At 35.1% G+C, this 13,564-nt stretch overlaps 1 protein-coding gene across 6 annotated transcripts in view; it reads left to right on the forward strand.

Annotated features, from left to right (window-relative positions):
• The first annotated feature begins 12,415 nt into the window (after positions 1-12,415).
• Positions 12,416-13,564, forward strand: part of LOC306872628 (rap guanine nucleotide exchange factor 2-like) — a 38,750-nt gene continuing 37,601 nt past the window's right edge. For all 6 annotated transcript variants that reach the window (XM_079421274.1, XM_079421273.1, XM_079421276.1 and 3 more), the window contains exon 1: positions 12,416-13,088. In XM_079421274.1, coding sequence (XP_079277400.1) covers positions 13,020-13,088 — 69 coding nt within the window. In that variant the 5' untranslated portion in view covers positions 12,416-13,019. The remainder of the gene's footprint in view (positions 13,089-13,564) is intronic.

Consider the following 13,564-nt stretch of genomic DNA (forward strand, 5'->3'; position numbering starts at 1 on the left):
CTCTTTAGATTTAGTTCAAAGGTGTGCATTTACAATAAATAAGAGTGATTGTAAGTAAACATAATGATTGATGTCAGGACTATTGCTGCAACTGTTTTCCAAGCTCTGTATTATAGTATACTCGTAAATTTGTACATACAAAATCAAACAAGGATGCTGAATACATTTCTTGCAAACATCCAGTGTCCGGCATCAGTGAGGCCTCATTGTCAATGTCAGAGTCAATGTCTGAAGACATAACAGAAATTGTATGAGGTTCAGACGAGTGGACTGAGCTTTGATCACCAAGTTGAAATCTACTCGCTGTGTGTTTGACTTGGAGCGAAGAAAGCAGAAATAAAAATGAATGCAAAGCCCAAGAGGTCAGAAATTCAAAGATGGATTTAAATGTATAATGAATGTCAGATGTGACTTTTAAGACAAACTCCAAACTGTTACTGTGCTGGATTAATTTGTTTGAGTTCTGAGTGCTGAAACCAAAACTAAATTGATTTTCTTCTTAGTTATTCCTTTGACAAACCAAGCCTGCGGGAAGTAAAAGCCTGTTTTAAAGAGGCATTCACATGGACAGCAATTTGCAGGAACAAAGTGACCTGACATTGTTCATTTTCAAAGAGACTTTGCGATTTCTGATGTTATGAGTGACAGCGACTTTTGGCGATGTGACAAAGCTGTGCAGAGCGGCACACAACCTCCAGCCATTTAAATGCTGTCAGTGTGAACAAGGCTGTTGGGCTGTTGCTCACAGTGGTTTATTTTAAACCCGGGTGTCCAGTCCTGCTCCTGAAAGGCCAATGTCCTGCCGAGTTTAAATCCATACCATAATTAAACCAGAATTAGAACACACCAGAACCAGATAATCGAGGTCTTGATTGGGTAACCCTTCTTTAAACAGTTTTTTGTTTGTTCTGTTTTGTTATTTTAAAACAAATAGGAATGTGTCTGTATAGTTTAATAAATGTACATCTTCACTGATGGATAATCAGTATGGTGACCCATACACGAATTCCGAGTACGAGTCACCATACTTGGCAGTATGTCACTTCACTTAATGATTGTAATTGATGCTTTGCTATTTCTAATTTGATATTAATTACCTCTATTACGTTATGTGTGATATACTATTGCTTATTGACAGATTTTCAGTATATATTTTGGAGGTTTATTCCTTCATTATTAGAAGAAAAAATGTTTTGCCAATGTAATGCCTTCACCACTTGTTTTATGGTCACTGTGGTCATTGAAGTCATTGAAAAGTGTAGTAGCAAAAATATTTTTTGATAATTACCCTCAGAAATAACAAAATTATAAATAGAAGTTCATTGAAGTGGTTATCATTCTCCTCTATTGCTGAGCAGACTATCATGTGCTGTTGCTGAGATTTTGCCAACATCAGTGATCGATCCGTTCTAAATTACCACAACAACATAATCACAAAAAGATCAACCCAAAAGAGTCCCAGATTACAAAGCAATGCAGTTATAGAAATTTGCTATGGCATGATTATGTTTGTGCGTGGTAGGTCACTGTGCTTTTTGAGTACAGAATGTTCCATATACTGTATATATAATAACTATTTCATTTGCTGAAGATATTTTTAAATCTTTTTAGATTTCTGTTTTTCCATGTTTGTTCATTTTTGACTTTTTTTTCTTTCAAAAAGCCCATTGCATGTTCTAAATATAGAGCGCAATACTGAAAACACATTTCAAACAATACTGTTTCTCCTGATATTATTTTATTTTATACAGTTTAATTAACTTTTTCATTTTTTGTTTTATTTATTTTGATTTTTATGTAGTTGCCATCAATATGACAGTTCCTGGTGCAAACAAGTTAGCAAAAATGCATCTCTTAGAAAGGAAGAATAATTTCATGTTTACTTTCAGTGTTAGAGAAAGCTCTTTAACTTCCCACAAGAGCTTAGCGACACAGGGCCAGAATTGGAGCAACAAAAATATCACAACACAAGCAAACACATTTGATGGATTTATTTATTTATTTATTTTGATGTGTAAGTGAGCGCTGATGCTCTTGCCACCATTATAGGGAATCAAGGGGGAATAGTGTGCTGGGAAAATAACAAGCAAAATAATTAAATATGTATTTCCAGAACCTGCTGTTTTCATTCTCAATATTCCAACTGTCTGTTATCCGTGCTTGTAATATTCGAAAGGAATTGTACAGTGTTTTTTACTTGAATGGAATATTTTACTGCCAGTGTGGATATCCTGTGGATTCTGCAGTGATGTTCTACTTTTTATATTGCCCATATCCATGCTTTCTCTATGGCAGTTTTTCATGATTTCTGTCATTGTCGCTTTGTTACATTAAGACACATCAAGTCTAATAAGATGTTCTGCAGTGCATTATAGATAAAAATCATCCATGTTTGCTTCACTGAGTGCAGTGATATTTTCTCACATGACCTCTGACACAATATTTCTTTGTAGTATGACAAACAATAAAAATATAATGTAAAAATGTATGTTACTGTACACTACTTGGTTTTTTGTTTGTTTGTTTGTTTTTGCCATATGGGGGTATTTAACCCACTTGAAAGAGTAAGTGAGTTATCGAAATGGACGGTGATCTACGTTATGGAAAACTGAAATAATGACCAAATAATTCTTTGTGACCTACAGGAAGTAAGGCCTATCAGCTCAAAAGTTGATAAATTTTTTAGTCATTCGTCACTAGTTGTCTACTAATCGAACAGAAATGTCCGACAGTTGGACAGAAAGTGTGAAGGGTAATGGAATGAAGGGGAATAGAAATAGGAGAGGATGTGATGAATGTGAGGATGAGTCTAACCAGAGGGAGGATGGTCGCCTCTCCTTCTCTTTTGAGCCTCATGCAGTTAAACACTCCTGACAGCCGCCATGAGCTACTCTAACAACAAGGAGGAGTGACGACAATGGCTGGAAATGAATAGATACCGTTATGGCCGTAGCCAGGCTTTGAAAATTTGGGGTGGGGGAGGGTCTTACTTCATGTAAAGTAAGACATTTCAAAAGTTTTTTTTGTTTGTTTTAATTTTGATGATTACAGCTTACAGCTCAGGAAAGTCAAAATCCAGTATCTCAAAATATTAGAATATTTCCTAAGTTGTCCTAAGAATATTTCCTAAATTTCCTATCCCTGTTGCTTGTGCACCTTTTCCTACCCTTTTTCTTCCTTCCAGTCAACTTTGCATTTAATATGCTTTGATACAGCACTCTGTGAACAGCCACTCCTTTCAGTAATGACCTTCTGTGACTTACCCTCTTTGTGGAGGGTGTCAGTGATTGTCTTCTGGACCATTGCCAAGTCAGCAGTCTTCTCCATTATTGTGGTTGCAAAGAACAAGAGATACCCTGAATTTATACTGTAGAGAATGGTCATTTAATGAAACTCAAATGTAAATATTCAAATATTTTGAGAGACTGATTTTTGACTTTCATGAGCTGTAAGCTCTAATCATCAAAATTAAAACAAAAAAACTTTTGAAATGTCTTACTTTACATGTTATGAATGCAAAATATATATAAAAATGAAGTTTTTCACGATATTTTAATTATTTGAGATGTAACTATGTAAAAATTTTAATATTATATACTATACTATATACTATAATAACAAATAAATACAAATACAACTCATACTATAAACACTTTAAAATAGACAGACATGTAGATATTTGTGAAAGATGTTTTCTCTGTTTTGGAGGGATGATCATGATCATATAGTTTTTATTAATAACCATTGCTATATAGCTGCTTACTTTGTCTAGTGCTCTTATGAATGTTTATAACATGATTTCTGAAAATTGTAACTACTATACTGAATGACATATAGCATAGACTTCATGGCTAGTGTTTGCGTATTTCATTTCATTATGTAACCTACTTGTTCTACAGATCTGTGTACTAGTGTTAAATACTGTTTTTGGCAGCGTTGATAACGTTTCTGACAGATAATATCATGATATTTTTGCATTTCCCTTAACGAATGTGGTATCCTGTCAGCAGTAACATGTCCATAGGCTTTTTTGATTACTGTCAGTTTGAGTGCCGGCGATGCAGTGTTGCCAGATATATCTATTAAAAACGAAAAATAAATAAAAATAAACCGAGATTATTTCAAATCTTTTGCAAATAAGATAAGATAAAGATATCGCTGACCCTAAACTACAACTTCCTACTTTATTAACTTTCTAAAGTGTCAAATTAAGTGGAAAAGACAAGTCCAAAGATGTTTATAGTAGCTGGATTTTTAAACCACGGACACTAAAATTCTTACAAACTGTCTAAACTGAATTATACATGTCATGCAGACATTCATATGAGGAGGAGTTTAACTGCAAATTGCAAATTAAATTTTTTAACATGAAACATTTACCGAGGTCCGGACCTCGGTGGCCTCATAGCTGGCTACGGGCCTAGATACCGTGATAAAAGGCGCCACACAGTAGGATTTGTTTTATGATGCAAAACTTTACCAGAAACTACAGTTTAAAAACTCACATTTCCAATGAGCTCTAAAACACGGGGTGTAATAAAGTGTCTCCCAAGCAAAATTTTGTTGCTTAGCAACAAGAGGTAGACATCTTGAAGAGGGACAAAGTTGTGGTTCTTACACAACTTTTTGTCTTTTGCCTGAAACAGATGTCATCAATAAAAATGTTTTAATGTTTTGAGATTTTGAAATTGGGCTTGCTCACATTTTTATGTAAGCAGCCATAAGTACTATCAAAAGTAATAATTATTTCTTTGTGTGTAATTTCATTTTATTTTTTTTGTAAAAATTGACAGTGCACCTTTACCTCTAATGAAAAGGAGGATTTTGGCATAAAGAGTATTTGTGTGTATGTTTACACATTAGAATGAAAGTGTCAACTATATTATATGGTTGTAGGAACCGTTAATATTCTGATGGCAGTTTTGTTAGCTTGCATTTACCTTGTCAAAACAAAAATCACATGACATAAGACAAACTCTCACTTCCTCCTGTACAATGGCTGGACAGATACTGACTTACTTTATATCTTTGTAAGATCTGCTTTAATCTGATTTGCTCTGTATGCATACTGTAAATCAAATCAGACAAAGCAGATCTGACAAATATAAAAAGCTTACTATCTCACAGACAGGCACATGCAAAAACATGCATAACCGTACAGTATAAGAAAAAAATGACATATGACAAAAGAAAAAAAACTTATGACAGGATCTTGTGAATACGTTTTTATAGGTCTTGTTTGGATACAAATAATGTAATTCTTATACTTTTAAAATTCATTTTATTTATGCACGTGCATAATTTCACTAATTCACATCTATGGAACTGTAACGGCTTGGTGATAGAGCTCTGTAGATATGGGTGTATTTTGCATAGCTTTGGTAAAAATAAATTCTTTTGGATGATAAAAGCATGACAGATCGAACAGAAAAGGTCCAAAAATTGAGCCCTGGGGGACTCCACAATTCCTAGGGGCCCTCACAGATTTATAGTTGTTAATATTAGTAATCCCTACTCTCTAAATATTATCTAAACCAGCTGAGGACCATCTTGGAGAGTGTTGTCTGGATTTCCAGTCTGTCTTAGAGTATATTGTGGATGACGTATCTACGGCAGCACTAGGATCTACTTATATCGGCAATGACATTTTTTTTAATCTGGATGTATTATTAAGCCGATTGGAAATTGTCCAGCTATCAGTCTGCATATACAAATTTGTGCTTGTTCACATTATTAAAAAAGGACATTGGCAGTGTATCAACACAGCCAGTGGGTGTTTTTAAAATGCTACACTGTTCCTTCTTAGTTTTTGCAGTCATTTGCTTAGCATCAGCCATATTGACTAATTTATTATATTATACAATCAGTTTGTGTGAACAATTTTATTAAAGATGTTAAGTAGATATACACATGCAGTCTACACTAGTGTCTGATTCATCACCTCCATGGGAGAATTGAAACATGCATCTTGACATGTTTGCTATTGAATTAACATTGTTAAAATGACTTAACAGAAATATTATTTATGAGTGTTAGGGCTATTTACTGTATAATGGCAATAAAATGTCCCCATCAAGTCGAATAAAACAGAATGGGATGGTAATAAAGAGCTAACATCATCACTGAATGTATAAAATCTATTGCCAATATTGTCCATTGTCCAAGGGTTTGAAAAGACTAACAGGATTGAAAAGTTAAATTGAACAAAAGAAAAATGTATACACTACCAATTAAAACAATCTTTCTGGGGAAAAAAATATTATTATTATTATTATCATCAAGTGTAATAATTTATATTTAATGTCTTGGATAATTTTTTATATTTTAACATTGGAAATGGATACACTACCAATTAAAACAATCCTTATGGAAAAATAACAACAATAATGATCAAGTGTAATAATTCTTTTTTAATTTATTGGATGAATTTTAAGATTTTAAGATTGGAAATCTGGGTCTTGGACAAAAACAACAAATAGTCATTAGTAACAAACATGGTATAGCTCATGCCTTTTCACAATAATTAATTGTGATGAGATGACACCCTGAAATATCAAAATACCCTACTTGCTACCATTGGAAGAAATACCCATATTTTCAATACAAATGGAACCAAGTCCTTAGTACAGTAAAATTGTACCTGTACATACTGTACATACACACAACCCAAATTTACCCTCTGGGGGAAAATCTGAGATATCTCTCTGCCAAAGTGAGCCAACTGTAATCAATACTGATGCATCATGAGTGAGAGAGGGTCAGTTTTAGAAATGCATCTCAACCATCTTCTTTTTGCTCCTTCCTTTAGTTACTGAGCGCTGTAAGGATATTTAGTAGTGAGTACTAAGGTGAGAGTATAACCTATTTTGTGCACTAAATACTTTTCTATTCTGTTCTTTCTATGCTTTCAAACAACAAACCACAGCAAAGCTTTAATGATACAAGTAATTTTTTCAACTCTGAAAAATGTGTGAATTAAGCTTTTAAGCATCTGGAAGTGGCAGTGGCAGAAACACTAGGGGCCATCATTAGAGCACAACAGACGTAACACACATAATGAGAACCCCTGCATTGCTATGCGTTTTGTTCTCTCCCCTTTTGTACAGTTGAAGAGAAGTCTTACCTCATCCACATCTTACATCCAGGATGTTTTAATGATGTTGTGTGGAAGTGGATGAATAAAGGTCCTCTAGACCAAAAGGTATTCAGCCCTGTTCCTGGGGACCCACTATCCTGAAGAGTTTAGCTACAACCCTAATCAAACACACCTGAAGCGGCCAATCAAGCCCCTCAAGACTGCTTGAAAATTGCAGGCAGGTGTTGCTGAAGCCGGTTGGAAATAAACTTTCCAGGACAGTGGGTCCCCAGGAGCAGGGTTGAAGACCTCTGCGTGCTGTAAGTGCTTAGTCAGTTTGGTGCATTATTATTAACTGAAGGGATTAGAAACCATCTTAATGAAGTGAGCTCATAATGAAGAGGACAGAGAGAGGAACGTATTGAGGCAAGGAAATTCAAATGGGCTACTCAGTATCCTAAGAGACAGTGCCTTTATAATACCAGCACCCTGTTTTTTCTTGGAGTGTACAGTTTCCCATCTGGTTTGAGTATTCACTTTGTGGTGTTTGTGTGTGTGTGTCTCTGTGTGTGTGTGTTGACTGCATTCATTTGATAAAGTGTTGCTATGTGCCAGATATGTTCATGTCTGGCATATGGGTCATTCCTACTATGTAGACCATTTTCATCACAACAAAATATTAAAAAGTTTTCAAATATTGAAATCATATTTGGAGATCATCTAGACATTTTTCTTATTTGTAACATGCAACTAGCAATTTGTTAAATAATCCTTACCTCTTTCTTTCTTTCTTTACCTTTCTCTAATTTAGACATTTAAAAACGAAGCGAAAAATACACAATGGTTTTTCACCATTATAACAATTTTGACATTAATAAAGTTTTCAAATTATAATTAAAGTTATATAGATGTTGAATATATGTTAATTTGAACTCATTTAAGCCAAATAGAGTTTATTATCTAAATGTCTTAAGGCTCAAAAGTATTTATATTTTGAAAAACACCCGTGTAACTTTTGATGCCAATAATGAAAGATATATTAACTGACTGGGATATGCATTGCAAAATTAAATGCGTGTTTATTGACTATGTAGAATTGCTAACATCTAGAGATTTACTAAACTGATTGTGATTTATTCTTCACAGCGTCTGAACAGGAAGTGTTTCCTATAGATTAACAAGGCTCATCTAGATGGCATCTCTTTGTGTGGGTGTATTTGTGTGTGGAGGGACTGTACATGTCCAGACTGAGATATGATAAAGTGTGTTGTTCCTACAATCTTAATCTTAAGGAAAATACTTGGACTCAAATAGTTTCATGGCTACTGGACAAAAAATGGACTTATATGGTTAAAAACATTAATCATGTTTAATATCTAGTTATTTTACTGCTGACAACAAGACCAACAGTAGCTATCTTATCTAGCTACATAAAAATGGGTGGCCTTACATGCTGTGACCTAGTAAGTATACAGTGCCAGTTTTAGAAGTTATTTATGCTTTACCACAGGTTGGTAGGTTTTGTTTTGTTGTTTTATTTGCGAAAAGCTTCATCTAATCATGAAATCTCACCTATAATGTGTCCTATAGTGTTTTATGTAGAACACTGAATTTTATTTATTTATTGAATGTTAAATTCTGGGACATATTCCAATTAGTAATTATTCCAATTCAGAGAAGACACCACAAAAGCAAATTATTTACTGCAAGTCGCAATATAGCATTATCCATTGATGTTCATAATACAATCATTTTATTTATTTATTTATTTTTTAATTAAATGTTTAACCTTTTATTATCTGCTGATTCTTCTTGAGTCTGGGGATACACTTTTTGTCTTTGGCCCTTTGACTGAACATGAGGTTATAAATTGATATTGTTTTCAGAAGATGCCAAAGATGGTTATAATTTACAAAGAAATGTCTGCAACAGCAGAAAGAAGTTTGAGCATGTTGGATGTTTAATAAGGTTCTCTGAGGAAGACTCAACAGAGAAGACAGTTTTTCAGATGCCTTTGAAGTGCTGCCCAAATCACAGACCCAGCTCATTATTTTCATATGCAACCGGCTCAGTTGCTCTTGAGGATCAAACACTATATGATTCAAATCCTTCAAAGGGGATGTCAGGTTTCTAAAGATAAAAATAAAAGTCCTAACCTTTTATGAAAAAGATTTATATACTAAAATGTGTACATTTATACACCACAAAACACGCCTTTAAATTGACAGTTTTGGCTTTTAGAGAAATTATAGTGGCAACAAATTTTAAAGGATTTAGTACAAGCTAAGTGTTTACAGTGACAAAGTTGTAAAATATTAGCAAGTGATCTATACAGCACATTTATTTTGAGAAATGTCTGTTTTTTTGTTTGTTTTTGCCATATACAAAAAAGGTCAATAGGGTCACCTGTTGCTTTGGACCCCACTGACTTTAATTAATTGGCTAAAACAGTTCTTTTGTGTTTCACAGAGGAAAGAAAATCGTGCAGCTTTGGAACACACATATTTTGTGCTGTTCAGGTTTCCACATACTTTTGGTCATGTTGTGTATATTGTGAGTCATAATATGAGTCACATAACAATAATTGATGGCATTATGAGCACAATCCTGTTTGAAGATTTTGCAGGTGCAGGTGTTTGTGTCCGTTCATGTGTTACCTCAAACAGTGCTGATATGTGCTTATCTTTAGAGACCGGTGCAATTGGACAGAAGAGTGACAACAGCTGTTGAACAACACGACACACTCTTTCTCTCTCTCACACACACACACACACACACACGTGAAACAGTACTTACTGTAAGCACAGATGCATTTAAGATAGATACCTTACTGAAATGAATTCTGGATCTTTCGATCATCCCATTGTCTGTGTGTGTGTGTGCGTGTGTGTGCGTGCGTGCGTTCGCGTGTGTGCGTGCGCGTGTGTGCGCGTGAGTGTATAGAACCTTAAAACCTTAGTTTTTCCCTATAGCAATCATTCTTCAACCATTACCTAAATTAAATCAGAGAGCAGCCCTGAATAATGATGAAGGAACCAAGCCACTTTTATACAGTACTCGTGATCAATATTTGCATGAGTACCAGGATGGAAGGAAAGGATAGAGAGCAAAACCACATATAGGTGGGCGTAGTGTTTGCTTTACAGGATGACAAAATTATATTGTGTATGTTGTTAAGTCCTGATTGTGAATGTAAATTACAAGATTAATAAAGGTTTGAAATTACTCATGAACAGTAAGCATACAAAAGCAGCCATAAATCAAGGCATAAGAAAGCACCTATAAATACTTTCACTCAGATACCTTATATACCCACACACACCCATGTTTTCATAACGTAGCTTTAAACATCTGGCTATATAGATTAGATAGATAAAACAGAAATATTTTCAGTACTTCTTTGTTGCTAAGGGAACAGAAAACTAGCACCCTTGCTGTTAGTCATAGACTTCTAACACCCTTCCCCATGGTGGTAATTAGTGTCATATAGATCTTTGCACACACATGTTAGTGACCCTTGTTTCTGATATACAGGACTGTTACACAAACCGAAGAATTTCTCTCTGCCCTGTTTTTTTCTCAGCCCCCCATCCCACACTCCTTTCATCATACTCTTGCTCTTTTCTCTTTGTGTATGTATCTAATGCTTCCCAGCTGTTTTGTTGTAGATATCTTACTGGTCTCGTGATTTACACCACTCCTGTATTCCATCTAAGTACCTAGTCTGAGTGCTTGAATATACCCTGTTTATGTACACTTAAATTCATGCATTGCATCACATCTCTGTAGGCGTGTGTTATGTGTGATTTGTTTTTGTCTGGTGCAGGCAGTGGATACATTCTCTATCACTTTATTAAAAAACAATTGGGTATTGCTGTTTGTACAGCATTACTGATCCTTTGATAGCACCAAATTAATGCTTTCTATAATAGATGGTCACACACACACACACACACACACACACACACACACACAGGTTTCACTATATGATAGAGGACACAATCAATGGTAAACCTCAAGCTAAACTCTACCCCTAAACCTGTTGGCATTATTGAATTTAAAGGATTTTGTGAGGCTATCAAAAAATTGAGAACCACTTCAAATGTCTTGATAAGACAGTTTTGGCATATTTCTAACATATTTTACTATTTGTGAAAGATATTTTCAAGAATTTGTCCCTCACAAGGATAGTCACACACACACACACACACACACACACACACACACAGATACTTAGCTTACATATCTAAACAGGGACATGCATATATTTATTTTGGAATTGTGTATACTGTATTTTATAATGACTATGGACTAATATTTTAGAATATTAAAAAGAACTTTATTTATGCTTTATTTATGAATTGTTTAATCTAATTAAGGACGTTCATGGTTGTCCCAAAGGGAGGTTTGGATTTAGCTCACTTCTGGGAAGACATTTGTCCATAAATAAAACTGTATAAACACCGTAAATATGATCATGCACATGAGAGATCTTGACGTTTCTGTCTTCTACACTAATTATGTAAAATGTAAATTATTTACTTTGAATACCTACTGAGATTTTCATTAAATTAACTTTAATAAATAGCCTAATAAATGTAGCCTACCGCTTCGTTACTGCAGATAAAACAATAAATAAATTGTAGTTCCATTTTATTTTATACATTTTTAAAATTATATAATAGCCTATATATAATTTATAAAATGTGTTTTTTGTTGTTGTTTGTTTATTTATTTTGTTTGGAATTTCTCGAGCTCACGAACCATTCGTAGTTCCCTAATAAACCTGGTGGTTATTCACTAAATGTACAGTAATCTAGCGCAACCTGCTGGTCGTTTTAGGTTCAACACACAAAAAGATAACAGTTTTCACTTCTATAAAAACATGTAAAAACTCTCTTATATTCTTAATAATACGTCATATCATTAATCTTAAATGCCTTATAAAACACCTCCCAAATTATAGCTTTAGTAAAGGTTTAATTATATTGCTCAGAATGTTGTTCACATCTTATTGTTTATCAATATGTAGCCTAATATTAAATGAATAATGAGGCTAAGTGTTATTGATGATGTCTAAAAGTCTAGCTCGTTGTTGATTACTGTGTCTGTGTCACATATTTATATTTAAATAAGATATTTATACCGGTTGTGAACCAAGAACAGTTGGTTTTAAATAAATTGATTTTTGAATAGAAAACATTTAAGCGTTTAAATATAAAGTATTTTTTCTGGATGTTTTCTGGTTATGTTGTTGTCCACCGGTCGCCGCTTTATGCCGCTCCAGGATCACAGCTCTACCTCAAAATTTGGCTGAATTTATGGTCCACTGGGGGCGCTAGAGACCGGCCGTTTAATATCTTGCTTCAACTCTTGTGAATCACGGCGTTGTCACCGGTCCAGCTTCACCCCGCCCGTCCGTCCGGTGTCCGTCGTGTAGTCGCTATGGACGCATGTCACTTTGTTGAACTACTCCAACTCGGATTAACGGACGTTTAGCGTCAGAAGAGACTCTCCGGACGCGGAGCGACCCCGAAACGCCTGTAGCGTGATATCCGTGAACAAGACAATGCTCAGACATTCGTGTACGTGTTTTGTTGTTGTATCGTTGTTTCAGTGATGTTACTCGGCGAAACGTGATTCTGTTGCCCTGTAGTCATTAGGATCTCTTTGGGAAGAGATTTTTGAACGCCAGAAACTTTTAAGGGTGTAAATATTTGCCCCCTGTCCGCCGCTGCGAGGATCTCCTGGTACCCGTGGTTTGAATACAACTCCAGCCCGGGGCTCAGAAATTGGCCCACGACGAGACAATTGTCTTTTAGGGAACGTTTTGGGGTTTCACAAATGACTGCTCTGGTTAAACGAAGGAGTCGGGAGCGTTAGAGGAAATGCTCGGACTGTAATAAAGAAGATATTTTGTTACACGTGATTGCACGCGGACGGAATGGCGTCATATGTGGACAATAGTTTTCGGCACGCGATCATGAAGAATCCTGCCGACAGGACGCAACAGGTAAGAGACCACTGTGGCCTAGATGGGGAACACACTAGAGTTTGAGATGCATCTTGAGTGTTTGTGATTGTTTACATACTTCGCTGCTACACAATAGATAACATCAATTGTTTTGAGAAACTGTAGACTGTCTAAAAGAAAGTTTATACAACTAGAAAACTGTTTATTCAATTCAAGCTGGCTTAATTGTTTAATTTAAACGTTTTAAACACAAATCAGCTTGCGATGTATAAATAAAGTAGACGTTTTCGTATACAGTTGATTTACATGTCCGAATAAAACAGTGTCGCCAATTCATAGCTGCATCACACATTAAATGCATGGTTTCATTTAGACCAGCTTGTTTAAAGGCACCACAAGCTCCAGATCTATTCATTTAGGGGAAAGTATGTAACCAAACTAAGTTACTATTTTGTTCCACATCTACACTAAGTTTTGTCGTAATCGGAGCCCACAGGGTTTCTTAAGATAGTAGT

Source organism: Barbus barbus (genome assembly GCF_936440315.1).
Source record: "Barbus barbus genome assembly, chromosome: 7".
Classification (NCBI taxonomy): domain Eukaryota; kingdom Metazoa; phylum Chordata; class Actinopteri; order Cypriniformes; family Cyprinidae; genus Barbus; species Barbus barbus.